General features: G+C 52.8%; 1 protein-coding gene across 1 annotated transcript in view; it reads right to left on the bottom strand.

Moving 5' to 3' along the window:
• The window catches only part of GLI2 (GLI family zinc finger 2), a 186,813-nt gene that overhangs the window by 48,677 nt on the left and 120,508 nt on the right, over window positions 1-17,628 (bottom strand). The window contains exon 2 of the mRNA XM_047085819.1: window positions 13,527-13,632. Within this exon, the coding sequence (XP_046941775.1) occupies window positions 13,527-13,632 (106 nt within the window). The remainder of the gene's footprint in view (window positions 1-13,526; window positions 13,633-17,628) is intronic.

Below are 17,628 nucleotides of genomic sequence, written 5' to 3'. Positions count from 1 at the left end.
AGTGGCGCAGACCTGGGGTTTCCGAGGCAGGAGAATAACTGAACAAAGAGCAGGTCGTATCGGGAAACAGCTACCAGAGTCCCGGAGCTGAAAGTCAGACCACACAGCTGGGTGGGAGGAGAATGTGTGGGGAACCAGGAAGTGTGTTCGTTGGGAACCTGAGTTGGGTTCCCAAGTCCATCACCTGACTTGGGTTATAAAAGGAACTTCCCTTCGTGCAGACACCTCATCATGGGATTGAAAAGAACAAGCACAAACTGAGAGAGGATGTTTGCAACACCGATAACTAATTATGGAATGAGTGGCCTTACTATATACAATGCTTATTCACATCAATATGAAAAAAGGCACCTCCATACAGAAATGAGCAAAACAGCTCAACAGGCACTTCACAAGAAGGAAACGTTATTGGCCAGTAAACAGACGAAAGGATGCTCAGCTTCACCAGTAATAAGGAAAAGAGAAAATCCAAATCACAGGAGACACCAAAATTGTGGCAAAAAATTGAATGTTGCTGACATTACCCTGCTAACAAGGATGTGGAGCAAGCCGAGCTCTCAAACCCTGTTGGGGGCGAAACCTCCCAGAAAAAGTCTGGCAACATCCAGCGTTAAAACGTGAACACCCTATGACTCAGCAATTTCATTCCCAGACACACATTTATTCTAAAGAACAGCCAGCCATACGTGGGGCCCAGAGGATGGGACGGGCGCGTTCACCGCGATGATGTTTGAAGTTGCAAAAACAAAGACACGTCCCGGATGCCTGTCAATACAGACTGCTTCAGAGTCATGAGAATTCACCACCCAAGAGCCCCATGCATTAACGGGTGAATCTCTGGAACATAATTTGACCCGTGAAAGTAGGTTCCCACCGAATACACTTGCAATGATTCTGTTTATATCAAGCACGCAAAGCAAAACTAAACGATGTGTTGTTAGGGGAATCAGACATAGAGTGGAACCATCATGGATGCAAGGGGATGATAAATCTCAGTGGTGGAAGTGAGGGTGCCTGGGGCAGGGCAGCGGAGGGGCACATAAGGACCCTAAAGGTGCTGGCGTGTCCCCAGTCCCTTGCCTGGGCAGGGAACGACACGTATGATATTCCTACTCTTTGTATCTTTTTTTTTCCCACAGAGAGAGCTGGGGGCCGGAAGGGCAGAGGGAGAGAGAGGGGAGAGAGAGAGACAGAAAGAGAGAGAGAGAGAGAGAGAGAGAGAGAGAGAGAGAATCTTAAGCAGGCTCCATGCTCAGTGTGGAGCCCGACACAAGGCTCCCTCCCACGACCCTGGGATCATGACCTGAGCTGAAATCAAGAGTCGGACACTCGACCGACTGAACCACCCAGGCACCCCTACTCTTTTATATCTTAACCATGCTTTTGCTCGTCCTTTTGTATGTCTTCAATATTTAATAAGCCTAAATCTTAAAGAGGATGGTTGGCTTCTGGTTAGAAGCTGGCTGAGTGGACGGGGGCTCTGTGGTGGGGAGCTGAGAGACCGCAGGGCTGGTCGTGAACTTGTGTGGGCTGCTGGGAAGCCTCTGGGGGCCCGGTGGTTGTCTCCCTGTCACCCAGTGGGCTCATCTTGGCTGCTCCGTCTGTCTGCTGCCCAGGCTCCCTCCTGGCCCGCCCCAGCCCGTCCGACAGGCCTGCTCTGCGGCCGACGTACGTCTTTATACGCATGCGATCCATTCGACCCTCCACTCACCCCGTTCCCAGACCCGCACACTCCACCAGACCTAGCCAAGCCGCCGGCTTTTAGCTGTCACTCCCTACACAGAGCCGTAATAAAGAAATCACTGTTTTCAGCTGACAAAGAGCAGATTTCTTACTAAGTAAACACTGATGTTTTGGTAGGGAAATTAGGTTATAAAACTGCACCGACAAAGGAGGCCATACACATGGACTTGGTTAAGATCTAGCCACGCAGGCAACAGGGGTTAATTCGATTGCCCACCCTTTATCACATTCCCCCCCCCCACCCCCCGCTCCCTTGGAACAGAAGGATAGGAAGGTTATCAGCTTTTTCAAACATAAAAACCAAAAAGATAAAAGACAAGAGGGAAGTATCAAGGAGACTTTTCGTAGCCAAGTGATGACTTAGACAGAGCTGGGGAGGGGGTGGCGGGAGAGGCCTTGGATTTGAGCCATGTGTGGGGGATGGGGGTGGGGCAGGAACACAGCTGGCCCCCGGGAAGAGGCCCGGATTAGGTCCTCTCCAGGTGACCTGTGCTGGGGTTAACCTCTGCGTATGTGAGGCCTTTGTCTGTAAGAACAGCCAGACTGAGCGCAGAGCCTGAGCCGAATCTTCCAGAACGTCACGGCTTTATGGGGACTGTCATACCACAGGGCAAATGCCAGGGGGCTGGAAGGGGAGCCGTGGGTGGAGGGCAGGAGGGTTTCATCACACTGCCCTAGGGGTCTAGGTTTAGGCCACGAGAAAAGTCCCTGATGGCGGGTGGCTTACACGCAGGGAACCTCCTCCACAGTGAGAATTCTTCAACTCTGGCCTGGCCTGCCAAAGTGGTGTGTGGAATTTCCTTTCCTGGATGCCTGTCAAAACTAGATGGATAATTCCAAATAGTTTAGATAAAAAGTCTTCTTAGAGGTGGGTGTGCTGCCGATTTTTACCCAATTTTGAGTCCATTACTGTGTGCATTGAAAAGGCCCCCTCTTTCATACTGGGATCTGTGTCTGCCTGGGAGTGGAGGCCCTCATTGGTACAGGGGCAACCCCAAGAAGGCCCTGGAGCCCCATGGCAGGCTGGGGCTAGGGCTGAGCTGGGGACAGACAGGCTGCCCATGCCTTCCTTCTGGTAAATGCTTTCCATTCCTGGTTTCTTGGTGTTCTGGGCTCCCACCCCCTTTCCAATACACGACTCTGTAACTGCCCCACTTCTCCTCCTTCCCCTCCGAGACCATGAGATGCATATAGGCAGCAACAGTGGGCCTCCTTGGGCCTGTATCCCCAACACCTGGCACAAGGCTGGCACATCCTAGCCTTGGGTGGGTGACGTCAGATGAATGAGCGCTCAGACCTTCCCGCCCCCCTGAGTTAGGCCACAGCTAAACTCTACTTGCTTGGGCAGGGCGGGTCAAGTTCACATCTCAGAAATGCAGCTCCCAGCAGGAGAGAATGGGAGAAAAGGCTCCCACCGTGCCCAGTGTACCTCTTCTTCTCCATGGGCACCAGGACGAGTAAGTGACACAGCAATGCCGGGCACGGTGCTGGACGCTCAGAGAGCAGTGGGACTCAGGGGCAGGGCACTGCTCACGAGTCCCCCCAACTGTGGTTGACCAAGGCCAGCAGGAGTGACCTCCAGGAAAGCCAGCAGCAATGAGCTAGGCTGAATGCGAATGCATTCTGGGCACTGGCATCAGCTTCCACCCAGAGTGGGCAACCCGACCATGTGCCCTGGGAGAGGATCCCACCTCAAAGGCCAATCTATCCCACAAACTGAAATTTTACTCCTAGTGGGGCACCCGGGTGGCTCAATCAGTTAAGTGTCCGACTTCGGCTCAGGTGGTGATCTCACAATTCGTGGTTTCAAGCCCTGAGTCGGGCTCTGTGCTGACAGCTCAGAGCCTGGAGCTTAGAGGCTGCTTCAGATTCTGTGTCTCCCTCTCTCCCTGCCTCTCCCCTGTGAGCGCGTGCTCTCCCTCTCAAAAAAAAAAAAAAAAAAAAAAAAATTAAAAAAATTTTTTATTCCTACTGATTAATTCCTTTGGGTTGACTATCGTTCTGTTCCCATCTTTGCCAGCAGGGATAACCCACCGTAGCCCTAAGACCTGCAACGAGATGTTACTTCCTCTCCAAGGACAATCATGGCATAGAGAAAGGCTCAGGATGGAGAGTCAGATCTCACATACCAGCTGAATGATCTTGGGGAGCTCTTACATTCTGGGATCTGTTTTTCTGCTCCACAAAATGGGGAGACTATCACTCACCTTACAAGGTGTTGGGGGTACTGGATATGATAACATCTGCCCAGCACCCAGTAGAGTACCTGGGATGAAATGTGGCTTTACTTCTGGTATCAGCACGAGGGTGAAAAGGGCAAATCATTGTCCGGAGCTCACGATGTACCAGGGGCTGTTCTACGTGCTTTACGTACACCCACTCACCTAATCCTCAAGCCCACCCCATGGGATGCTGTTGTATCCCCATTTTTATTTGTTTATTTGTTTGTTTATTTATTTATTTATTTATCGAGACAGAGTGAGAATGGGGGAGGGGCAGAGACAGAAGGAGACAGAAACCGAAGCAAGCTCTAGGCTGTTAGCACAGGGCCCGGTGTGGGGCTCTCACGAGCTGTGAGATCATGACCCAAGCCGAAGTCGGAGGCTTAACAGACTGAGCCATCCAGGGGTCCCTGGATCCCCACTTTAGAGATGGGGAAACCAAGGCTCACAGAGTTAAACAGCCAGACCAAAGACATAAAGGGTGTAAGTGGCATAGGCAGGATTTGAACGCTGGCCCCACCCCATCCTGCCCAAATCCTGGGGGTGTAGGATGTGCAATGCTCAAGAGGATGGTGGCCCAGTGGGACAGGAGAACCAGAAAGACCACCTCTCAACCCTGCAGGACTTTCCCACCAGGAAGCCCTTCCCTATGCCTGCTTTGCATATGCCCTCCCCCAGTGCAGACCCGCCTCCTTTCTGCACATCAAGATGCCTTTCACTCCCGGGGCCCCTCCTGCCCTGGGCTGACCGCACAGGCTCTCTCCAAAGCCCAGAGCCAGGCAGCTCCTCTTCTGCGAGGGGCCAGCGTTCAGCAAAGATCAAAGAGCAGACTGGCTTATCAGACACGCTCCTCATTAAACTTTTACAGGCCAGATTCCATTATAAATGAGCTGTCTGTCCCACACCGCAGAGCCCGTTCCTGGAGCCGGGAATCTGAAGCTCTCAGAACCGGGAGAGTCTTTAGCAGAAAGGTCCATGCAGAGAGGGGGCCTCTAGGGTCAAACTGCCCGGGTTCCAGTCCTAGCTTTGCTACTTACTAGGAGGATGTCACTAGAGAAAGTGGTCAACCTCACTGTGCCTCAGTTTCTCCACTTAGCAAGCAAATGTGACAATGTTGCTTTCCTTGTAGGGAGCAGGTGACAGTTAAATCCAGAGGGCTGGACCCTGCACCTCAGCCTGCCCCCAGCGACCTGCTGCCCAGAGGGGTCTCTAAGGGTCACTCACATCACCTTGAGCCAAGGCTCCACACTTATTAGCCACTCAGCCCTCAGATAGCCATGAGGGGAGGCCAGCTCCACAGTTCTCTGGGCTCTGCGTCTACCTGCCATCCCATTGCTCTGAGGAGGAAGTGGTCGGTTACAGCGGGTTTTAAGGAGCGCTCCCTAGAGATAAAAGGACAACTTGGACCCCAGTGAGGAGGAGGAGGAGGCCTCTGGTGGGCAACTGTGGACCCACCCAGCATCTCAGCCCGGAAGCCAGGCAGATATGCCCTCCCAAAGTCTCTTCCTTGCTTCCACGAATCTCTGAAAAGAAGTGCGCACATTTGCTGAGGGAAGAGAACGTTCTTTGCGAAACACAAAGCCAGTCCTCTGTGAACCGTGAACCTGGTGAACTGTGAACCAACCAGAAAATATTACTGCCTCGAGGCGGGCTGAGGACAGGGCTGTCAGGGGCCCCAAACAAAGCAGGTTGCATGTTTATTAATCTCACGACGAGCTGGTGCAGTCTTTATGGAACATTGACCTTGGAAAAAGCCATCTTCAAATCCCTCCAGAATAAAAGTTCAGGAGCTCGGCCAGCAACAGCAAAGCAACTACGTTGTGAAGTACACCAACAGAGGGGCTTAAACATCCCCATTAATATGCAGGCACCAGGACGAGGTGGGTTCAGACATCCTTAACAGCTCTCTCAGGGGGTCTCTGGATAATTTGCACGTGTGACAAAGTGTGCAGATGATGGTGGAAGGCACAGGCCCTTGCACCCACCAGCTGGCATTTCCTCTTTTCTCAAACTACCTGGGCCCTCATGCTGACTTCACATGAATTGATAGCTAAAGCCCCAGAGCCATCTGTCCCTAGCAAGACCGCCCCCCTCCTCTCTCCTTGTCTATACGGGTGGCCTTGGGCCGTGACCGCTGGAACCCTGCTCACCAACTACAGCTCAGGATCAAGTGGCCCTGATGGTTGTGACTAGTGGTGGTCAGCTCTAGAACCTAGGTTGGTGCTGCAGGTTCAGCCATCACCACGGATGTCAGAGGTCAGGTAGGGAATCAGGCACGAGGAGAGAGAAAGGGGCTGTCCTCATGGTTGGGAAGATGTCGCTGCCCTCGTTCCAGAAGCTCACCCCCTTCTGCAAGCCGAGAATGTGCACAGATTTAGGTCAACTTATGGGGACTGCATCTGTGAATGGGTGGTAAAAAGGAGCCGGGGGATTTTTAACACCTCGTACTTTGGACCCGTTATCACTGAGAGGGAAAGGCCTACAGCCTGCTGATTCTAGGACTCTGGAAAGCCAACACACAGCCCCGGGCCTGTTTTCTTGGGTATAAAATAAGCAGAGTGGCTCGCGGTGGTCCCCAAGTGCTGGCCTGTGGGTGTCTGTAAATAGATTCCCGGTCCCCATTTTAGCCCAAAAGAACCAGAACTTCTAGGCTTGGGCCTAAGAATGTGCATCTTTAAGACAGACCCGAGTTCAGATTCGCAACCAGGTTTGAGAACTGCAGGACGAGATGGTCTCTGCGTACCCTCCTGGGCTGGAAGCAGCTGGAATTGGTCCTCTCTGACGCCCCATGGCTGTGCGGGGATGAGGACCCCATAAGCCACACGGGGAGTGGAAGGTTGACCCATTCCATGACAGGGCACGGGTTGATCCTGGCCCACTGATTCCCACACTCCTGCTTGCGTGACTGCTTACACGGGGCAAATGGGGAGCTCCAGCTGGGGGCCCTGCATGCCATGCCTCAGCCTCTGTCCCCACTACGCCTAGCAAGCCTGTTTCCAAGGGCAAGGGCCAGGAGGGGATCCAAAGAGCCCCCCCCCCCCCCCCCGTTTCCCACCAGCAGTCACAAGGCTATGGAAAGTCTACAGGGAATATTTGCCCCCACTGATTGGCCGGCCTTTTCTTCTTGCTCTCGAGAATGGACTCTCAGGCACTCAGGATCATATTCCCAAGGGGAAGTCAGGGGGAGGTCACAAGAGAACCCCACCTGACCAGCAGAAACAACCCCCCTGCCCATTTATCTCCACACCACTTGTGGTTTAAAAAAAAATTTTTTTTTTCAACGTTTATTTATTTTTGGGACAGAGAGAGACAGAGCATGAACGGGGGAGGAGCAGAGAGAGAGGGAGACACAGAATTGGAAACAGGCTCCAGGCTCTGAGCCATCAGCCCAGAGCCTGACGCGGGGCTCGAACTCACAGACCGCGAGATCATGACCTGGCTGAAGTCGGACGCTTAACCGACTGCGCCACCCAGGCGCCCCCACTTGTGGTTTATACAGATAAGAAATGTTGCCCCAAGGGGCACCTGGGTGGCTCAGTCTGTTAAGCTTTCAACTTAGGCTCAAGTCATGATCTCACAGTTTGTGAGTTCGAGCCCTGCTTTGGGCTCTGTGCTGACAGCTCAGAGCCTGGAGCCTGCTTCAGATGCTGTGTCTCCCTCTGTCTTTGCCCCTCCCCCACTCATGCTCTGTCTCTCTCTGTCTCAAGAGCAAATAAACATAAAAATAAGAAAAGAAAAGAAATGCTGCCCACAGAGTCCACCGACAGTGCCAGGTACTCTTCTAGAACCACTTGAGCACTAAGGAGCTGTGCAAGTCCTGCTGTGGGTTTGCACCTCCAGGGGACAGGGAACGTTGGCTGTGTCAGGGTCGGGGGCAGGCATCAAGGAGGAGGCCGTCCAGCTGGGCTGTGCAGGTTGGGTTTCCACACACTGAACCCTATACCCCACTCTCCCCTCTGTAGCCGCCTGTTGGGAGTGGAGGACAGTCAGCTTGGACCCTGCTCCTCATCTGCCTGGGACATGATGACAGGCTCTGGCAGGTCCCTTTGCCAGGTTCCCCCACTTCTCCTCTCCATCCCCTAGCTGCTCCTACAGGCACCCTGGAAATAAATCTGACCCCTCCCTCTCGCTCCTGGTTGCCAAGGGGATAAAGTCCAAAGTCTTTCAATTGGGAGAAAAAAAGGCCCCACGCCTCCCCATCCCCAGTGGTACTTCTTCAGTCCTATTTTCCACCTTCTTATGTCACGGCCACCAGACAGAATCCTCTTTGAAGGTCATGTCATGGCCTACCTCCGCCACAAGGTCCCTCGGCCTGCAATGACACCCCCCGCCCTCCAATAAGCAAACGGACATAGCAACTGTGAGAATATTCACCGTTAACATCCCCTGAATGCCTGTTTTACTTATATGACCCCATTTCATTCTCAAGACAACTCCTCAGGTGGGGCAAGTGCTATTATTATGGCCTATTACAGAAGGAGAAACTCAGGTTAATCCTTTCGGATTGGTCGGCTGAGTTCAGCGCTGGGGTTCAAGTCCAGGTGGGCTGGCAGGGTCGGTGGCAGAGCACTTCCCTGGTCTAGCGGGAGGACCTCCGGCGCACGCGCGGTGGAGCACTGTCCCCGGAGCGCGTGCGCCCGAGGCGCCCAATCACCAGACTGTGGGGCCCAGGACAGCCAATGGGCAGCGGCCCCGGCGCGGAGCCGTAGGCGGAGGCCCCCACCCCGCAGACAAGAGACGACACCGCATCTCATTTGCTGCGCAACGTTTGTGTAATTAGACGCATTTAGCGCCGCAGAGGCGGCGTGGGCTACCGCAGGGGCTTGATGGATCGGGCGCTCCCCCAGGCTCCAACCGCATTAATCACAGAAGCCAGAGCCACCGGGGCCGTTTTTTTCGTGTAGGCTTCGTCCTGTTTCCCACCTGAGGCACCGGTGCGGGAGAGGAAAGGGGTGGACGTCCCAGGGCCCCAGGCCAGCCCTGAAGTACTGGCCAGTGTCCCCGTGTGGCCGGGTGGGGACCGACTGTCCCGAGGGTTATGTGGAGCCCTTGAAGGCGCATCCTGGCAGGGCACGGGGCTTTGGGAACACAGTGCTTCTGCCCGTCACTGGGGTGTTAACCAGGAGAGCCCCTCCCTAGCTGGGGAAGGGGGACGGCATGCCCACCTCGCAGGGCCGACTGGCAGGAAGTCGATGCCCCCTCTGAAGCTCACCAGCTGCATCTCACAGGGCAGTGGGGAAGGTGAAACTGATATAGCATACCTGACTCCCTCCCTGGCAGAGCCTGGCCTCCCGGAGGCCCTGCACACACGGCTGACGCCTTTTGTTATATTCTCCTGGGTGATGCCATACTGGCCACGGGGGTTTGGGGATCCAAATAAGCCCCAGAGACATTCAGGCCCTAATCCCTGGCATCTGTGACTGTAACCTTCTAGGGGAAAAAAGGACTTTGCAGATGTTATAGAATTAAGGATCTTGAGACAGGAAGATTATCTTGGATTACCTGGGGGGGGGGACCCTAAAAGCCCTCACTGGCATCTTTATAAGAGAGGCAGAGAGAGAAGAGTATTATAGAAGAGGAAGAGAATGTGAGGACAGAAGCAGGGGAGAAAAGGCAATGTGACAAGAGGCAAGGGTCACTGGCTAAGGATCACGGGGAGCCTCCAGAAACGATGAAAGTCAAGAAGCTGGATTCTCCTCTGGAGTCTCCAGAAGGAACCAGCCCTACCAATACCTTGATTTACTTTAGACTTCTGGCCTCCAGAACTATCTGAGAATAAGTTAGTATCGTGTTGTGCCACTGGGTAAACTGTTATAGCAGCAACAGGAGACTAATTCACTGCCCCTCAGGTATTAAGTCTGGTGAAAGAGTCATCTGGGCCAGTGAGTGACAAGGCCATTTCCACAGGCCCACTGACCTGGCCAGACCTCCCCAGCTGCCTGCCACTAAGGCTTTCTGCTTCTACCGGTGTTCTGCCCATGCCGCACCCTTCACTGGCCGGGAAGGAAGCAGGCCCAGAGAGGGGACATGACTTGTGTCCAACCCAAGGCCGGTGAATGACAAAGCCTGGAGAAGACTCAGGGACCATCTCTTAGATCTCCATCAGCCCCAGGGGGACAGCACTGAGGGCTCCCGTCAGGGCTCCCTCATGCAGTGACGGGAGGCCCATAGAAGCATCGCTTGGGGGCATGTTAAACCCAAACATGAGCCCTACCCCAGTCTCTGACTCAGCAGTCTGGCCTAGGGCCTGAGAATCCGTATTCCTAACAGAGGATGCTGATGCTGCGGGTCCAGAGGTTTGGGGAACCACTGACTGAGGGGGTGGTGCCCTAACAAAGGGCTCTATGTGCTTTCAAGAAGGAATCAGCTGGGCCTGTCCAGGAGACCAGTGCTTATCTATGTGCCCCCAGGAGAGAGCCCAGCGTGCAGCTGAGGGCCTGGGGTCAGGAGGTTGTAATTAGATTTCTAACTCTCCCACTCCCTAAGTGGGTGACCCTGGTGATTAGTTATTTAACCTCTCTGTGCTGCCTCAGTTTCTTCTGTAAAATGGGATGGTATAAAATGCCTGTCTTACAGGGCTGTTGAGAGGATTAAGAGAGATGAGAACATGAAATATTTATAACAGAGCCTGTTTAGTAGGTCGGAATTATTATGAGAAATTGCAGTCGTCAATGGTGGGGTCTTATTAGAGCTCTGCTGTGGTCGCCAGGTTTGTGCGGACATGTGAGCCAAGATAGTCACCTCACGGTGCTGCAATCCTGCGTGGGCTGTGCCTCCAAGGAGCCACCAGCACCACCCATGTCTCTGACCAGCACCGGGTCCCTTGCAGGGGACACTTCCCTGCGGGTCTGCTTTCCGAGGATCTGTGTCACTGAATGAGCCCCAGTATTTCTCAAGAGCAGAGAGTCAGCAACTCCAATCCCCTCCCAAATAGGGACTCAGCTTCCTTGATTCTCCTTCGGTTCTCAGATGCTATCGACTGAGCAATTTTCGGGTGATTCACTAGCTCCAAATGTGTGCATCCCCCATAAGCTAGCCGCCAGAGCTGTATTCTCAGCCCCTACGGCTGGAGGGGCTGGGAGGTGGGCAGAGGGCTGCAAGGGCCCCATCACCTACCAGCTGAACCAGCAGCAGGCCCTAGTCAAGTGAGAACCGGCGACACGCGCTGCCACGAAATGAGAAACTTCCAGTATTTGAAAGACCTGGGAGACGACTCTAGGGGACTCCCAAAGTCCAAATCTGTGGTCGCTGCAAACACACAAAAATAGTGACCACAACAGAATATACCTCAGAGTAACATGACTATCCAGGCATTTATTTGGTGTAAGCAAATAGCCAAAGAAAGAAAGACACAGGGGAGAAGGGACTATTTCTTACAGGAGAATTCCAGGTGATAAACGTGGAAGGAATGATGGAGATAGAAAATCACCATTTGGCAAACACTAGTAATTAGTTTCTGTTGAGAACTGTCCATGGATGTTAAAGTTAGTGGGTGAAGATATGATGAGACACAGGATATTTACATATTATCCAAGTATCACCACCCAAGATACTTATTACTTACAAAGGGACCAGCTTTAAAGTAGAGAAACCCAGCAGACCTCACGTTAACTAAGTGATCTCCAGTGACGAGAATAATTAACATCTCCCATGACGAGAAGTATTACCATCATGTGCATGGCATGATGTACTAGGAAGGGGCACCAAACCACTTTTAAGGTATTATACCCCAAAATGCTTATTCTGGAAATTTTTTAAGTTTATTTATTCATTTTTGAGAGAGACAAAGAAAGCATGAGCTCGGGAGGGGCAGAGAGAGAGAGGGAGAGAGAGAATCCCAAGCAGGCTCTACAATGTCAGCACAAAGCCTGATGCCCAGCTCGAACTCACGGAACCGTGAGATCATGACCGAGCTGAAACCAAGAGTCGGATGCTTAACCGACTGAGCCACCCAAGTGCCCCTATTCTGAATTTAATCATGAGGCAACTTTCACGTAAGTGTCCCAAATCTGCACATTTTGTACTGGCCTGTCCTCTTCGAGAGGGTCAAGGTCATGAAAGACAAGAGAAACTAAGCCACTATCTCAGATTGAAGGAGGTTTGACTGCTAAATGCAAAGGCTGGATCCTGAACAGGAAAAAAAAAAAAGAAATTAGTGGGGAAACTGAGGAAATGTGGGTAAGATTTACAAGTTAGTCAATGACACTGTATCAGTCTTTTTGGTCACGTAAGATGCGAACAGTGGAGGGGATAATGGAAATCTTTGTACTATTTTTGCAACTGTTTTCACATGTCTGAAATTATTTCAAAGTAAAAGATACGTTAAAGGAAAGAAAAGCAAAGTCCCAGATTGGCTCTGCCTTGGGGAGGCAACAATGGGTGCCCAGAAACAGGAGCCGCCTGAGGGCTGGGACCTTCTCAGTCTCCGGCCTCCTGATCAGGTACAGTGCTTGCTTTGAAGGTGGGGCGGGCTCAGCAAGAGTTCACTGACTTCACTCAGACAGGAGCTGGGAGAGGCAGGAAGTAGGGTTTGTCTTCAGTGGGTGGGTGGGTGGGTGGGGAGGGCTCTCACTCAGCAAACATTGATCAAGCACCTGTTATGTATAGGCCACTGGCAATGGGGGCAATGAGAGGGAAGTTCAGAGCCTTTTGGGGGGGAGTAGGTGTGAAAACAGATGATCCCGGGGGAAGGGCCCCCACTCAGTGTGGTCCCCAGGAGGAGGGTGCATTCCGGGCACGGGGAACTGTGGCAGGGCTGTGTGTCCTAGGACTGTGAACAGCGACTTGGCATGGACAGGTGAGGTGGCTGGGTCTAGAGGGGCCCCGGGGCCGGTTGGCCCTTTGCAATAGGCTCCCTCCAAGACAGGTGTGAGGAGCAGCAGAGATGTGGGGGTAGGGAGAAGGTTCCAGCCTCTCCTCTGAAAGCAGAATGGATGCGGCAGCACCGGGCCGAGTCTTTGAATCGCAAAGACGAAGAAAACTTGGTGGCTTCGAAGACTCAGGTGGGAATAAAGAGGGGCAGGATTAGGTTTAGCGAGACGGCACTGGGTGAGGCCCTTTCTACCGGGGATCTCAGAGCAGGGAGAGGGAACAGGCCCCAAAATATAACATGGAGCTTGTCCTTATCATCAGGGTGACTCTATAATATTCTAAACTGAGACGTGTAAAAAAGGGTGCTATGAAGTATTATCCTACGACAACATATAACTAAGGTCCCGGTACTTATGAAGGACCTCTGGCCTGGAGGGGGTTCCCACTGTGCGGGTGCACACAGAGCCTCAAGGTGCTATGGGTACACCGGACAGCCTGCAGCCTTGGAGGTGGTGACGTGCGAGCCAAGCGGGGCTTCATTCTCAGGGAACCAGAGGGATCCCACCAACACATGTGCGCAGGGTCCCGGCTCATTGCCCTCCCGGGTGGCAGAGGTGACCATCAGCTCAGGACAGTGCAGATCAGGAAATCCAGAAAGACAGACGGAGGCATGACAGGTGGCTGAGGCTGCTGGCCTCCGGGGTGACAGGTGACAACATGCTGGGGTGGAGGGTGGAGGGCAGAACTTACCCGTGCACGCCGTGGACAGAGTGGGGCTCATAATGGTACCTTCCCTCCTGGTGTCTCATGTCAATCGGTAAGGGAGCATGAAACGGTGGCAAAAGGTGTTGTGGCACTGTGGAGTGGGAGAGAGAAACAGGCCTTCAAAAACTTTTCCCCTCCCTCAAACAGCAATTTTCAAAGGGCTTTAAAGCTCAATGAATTTCAGAGCAAGAGTAGCCAGGACAGGGGGCTCCGCGGTGCCCTGGCTATCACACACCCACGGAGGGGGATGAATAAATAATCAAAGTCAGCCCGAGAATCCTACATCTTTCACATAAAAGATCCCCAACCGCGCTCTTGACAAAGACAAGCAGCTAAGCGCTCTTTGAACTCGGGGAGATTAAGGCTCAGCCACAAATCAGGGCTGACAGAGCCGACGGGCTGCTGCCCATCTCGGCCTCGGCTGCGTGTGGCTCCGGCAGCCCCGGGTGACGGCATCCGGATGCTGCAGTCACCCTGGCTGGAAATGTTTACCTAGAACCATCTGTGAAGCCGGGGCCCCGCTCCCGGCTGCGGCCAGCCTCAGGAAGGCGCAATCCCACCGAGCCGCCTCCCCCGTCCTGCTGGCTGCAAAGAGTGGACACCTACGTGGGCCTGTTAATTCTCCAGCTCTTCGTATTAATTACTGACCCCAAGCGAGCTGGTGGGTGCCTCCAAGACGCAAACACCAACACGTGAACATCACTTCCAGGGTTGTGTCTGCACTTGGCCTGCCCTCAACAAATCATCATGATAATTGTAGGATGCTCTTTGCTTACTTAAAAAAAAAAAAAAATTCCTGGGTACCCTGGAGGCAAACATAATTATAGGCTTTAGGAAAACAAGCCTCTTTAAAAAGTAGGTACACCGGGAAAAGGGCTAAGAAGGGGAGATTTCTCAGTCAGTTCTTAGGCTGAAGGCTATGGGCCAGTGGGAGTGTTGAGTCTGGATCGCCGAATCTATGCAAGAAATGGAGACGGGTTTGTTTTATATGCGTACGAGCCAGCTGACTGCCCAGCCCACGGTAATGAATATATATGCATAACTCTGCTAACAGTTTCTGTGCAAATGCATTCTGGTACTGTACTATAAGCACTATGAGTTCTCTTTTCCTGGTGGTCAAGCATATGTAACATAATATTTACCCTTTGACCCATTTTTACGTGTCCAGCTCAGTGGCATTCACACATTCAAGTTGCTGGACGCCCACCATCCATTTCCAGAACATTTCCATCTTCCCCAGCGGAGACCCTGTTCCCATTAAAGACTAACTCACCATTCTCCCTCCCCGCCAGCCCCTGGCAGCCATCTTCTCCTTCCCGTCTCTATGATCTGACTACTCCACATGCCTCATAGGAGTAGAAGGAATCCTACAGCATGTGTCCTTTTCTGTCTGGCTTAGGTCACTTAGTATAATGTCTTCAAGGTTCCTCTGGTGTAGCAGGTGTCAGGATTTCCTTTTTCAGGGCTGAATGCTATTCCGTCGCATGGATGTACCCCATGTGGTTGTCATTCATTTGTTGATGGATGTTGGGTTGAACACCATGAATTCTTTAAGATTTTCTTTTAATTTTTAAGTAATCTCTACACCCAATGTTGGGGCTCCAACTCACAACCGTGAGATCAAGAGTCGTGTGCTCTACCGCCTAAGCCAGCCAGGCACCCCACGAACACCATGAATTCCTAAAAGAAAACTTCTCTCCTGAAATTTTAACCTGAATTTTTACATAATCATATTTATCCTCATCATCCCCCAATCCTGACACCTTTCATGGGGACTGGGAACAAAAAAAGCAAATCTTCTCACCCTGATTAAATCAATTTGCCAAACACAGACTCCACAAATCTTGGCCTCAGAGGGGACATGGCCATCAGACAGGACACCAGACGTGGGGTCCCATCCCTCTGGGTCGGGCCCTCACTTCCGGGGCTGGAGATTGCTGGAGCGACCATGCTGTTCCCTTAGGCCAGTCCATGTCCCCTGAGAGGTGAGGCTGGACCCCGGGTGTGACCCTGGTGGCAGTAACAGGATGCCAGAGCCCCTGGGAGTCAGAGATCCAGAGCACAAACCTGGGGCTCACCAGCTGCGTGATATCAAGCGAGCTTCTCTCCTTCTCTGAGTCACCATTTGTTCATCTGAGAATGGGTAACAGTAACCTCCTTTATGGTTGCTATGAACATAAAAGGTTCCTGCAGGGGCAGTGCTTAGCCCTGTGCCTGTGCATACAGGAAACACTCCATAAATGATACTACTGCCGATGACAATTCTCACTAACATTTGGAGCCCCGCAGTCCCTGATCCACTATGAACACACTGTATTACTAGCTGTGCAGCGTCGGACAAGTTGCTCAGAACTCCCCGCAAACCTGGGGAGGGCGGAGGGGTCAGTGCCGGCCTGCTTACAGACTGGGAGATGAGACGGCCTTCCCTGAACCCCCAGGGACCCGGAACACGGAAGCCGCGTTCGCTTCCCCGGATGTTCAGGAAAGGGCCTTTTGCTTTTTGTAAGTTTCTTTATTTTAAATGTGGCCAGGCAGACCAGAGTATAGTATTGGTAATAAAATAAAAGTACTTTGCTCCTGTGTGTTTCTGAATGTTTCCCCGCATACCCAAAAGCCCCCTGAGGCAGCCAGGATAGGCTGCTATGCCCATTTCACAGATGTGGAAATGGGAGGCAAGGGGTGACTTCCGCTCAGAGTCACAAGGATAATAAACAACAGAACCCGGAAGAGAATCCAAGGCAGCTGGACAGCTGGTCGAGGGCTTTTCCTTCTGCTCAGACACAATGAATGGCCAGAGGCAGTCGCTGGGTGGGAGGGTGATCCCGGGGCTTCTCCTGGTCCCACCTTGAGTACATATTATGTTTAACAAATGCTCATGCGGCACTGGGCCCTGCTCTCAGTACTTTGCAGATACCAATTCCTGGTCTTCACTGCACCCCAGGCTATATTTACCCCAGAATCTCCAGTCCTCCCACCGGCCACCCCCTCCACCCCCACCCTGCAAAACCCGGGTGTGCTCCTTTCCTCCCTCATCCTGCCACCTGCAGAAGTAGAAGGCGGTCCCCTAATGCTCTCAGAGCCCAGACCTTCCCCTCCACCTCACCATCTAGGAGTGTTCTGCTCAGGGTTAATGCAACTTCACCCGGGTCTAAACAGCTATAAAATCTGCAGAAATGAAGTGCTCATAGTAGTTTACCAGGTGAACATGAAATGGAGGTGGGGCCAAGGCTGAAGCCAGCTGCTCTGTGTGTGTGTGTGTGTGTGTGTGTGTGTGTGTGTGTGTGTGATGGGAAGGAGGACCCTGGGGCTTCTGGGAAGAGACATAAGACACAGAGCTCTGCTGCAGCTGGGTCTGCTCTCTTTCTGCCCGATCACTGGGGTGCAGGCTGTGGAGGTTTACGGCGGGACGTGGCTTTCTCTTAAATCGGGACTGCGGGCCAGGCCATGGGACATTGGGGAAATCGTGTCTCCTCTCTGGGCATTACGGTTCCCATTTGTACAGTAGGAATTAGATGGGTTAAGTTCCTTCCTACCAGGACAATCCTGCTGTTTGTGAACCCGGAGTAAGAGCCATGCTTGTCCCAACCAGTGACACATTGAGGCTTGAGGAGGGATCCCTGAGCAGGACACAGAAGGAGCTCCGGGTACAGACACTGCTTCATTGCTGTGGCCCTATCCATACAACTCACTACTAGGGACCAGTAACCCTTCGAGAGGCACTCAGCCCACCAGCCCCGGGTCCAGTCACCTGAGCCCACGGGTAGGACCACTGCCCCAGCCAGCTGTCTCTGGGGCCAGCTGTGCACACGAGGCAACCCACGGGATGAAGACTGATCCAGCCCATCTGAGGTCTCGGGACCCTTTCAGACCGGCATGGACTGTCCCCATGTGCCCCTCATTCAGAAGTGAAGGCTTTGCTCAGAGCCCCTCACCCGGGCTGCAGGAGAAATTCCATTCAGGACTCGGGAGAAATCACTCGGGCCAGAGGCCGTCAGCAGCACCCAAGGAACACGAAGACACACACAGAGAGTGAGAGCTGCCTCTGAGGGACATACTGAACGAGATCCTTCCACATTGTTTTCATTGT

This window comes from Lynx rufus, unplaced genomic scaffold (genome assembly GCF_022079265.1).
Source record: "Lynx rufus isolate CCGP_SWC_20201006 ecotype Redwood Valley unplaced genomic scaffold, mLynRuf1.p SCAF_2, whole genome shotgun sequence".
NCBI lineage: Eukaryota > Metazoa > Chordata > Mammalia > Carnivora > Felidae > Lynx > Lynx rufus.
Note: the sequence above shows the minus strand (reverse complement) of the source record. Positions and strands in the feature narration are given on the sequence as shown.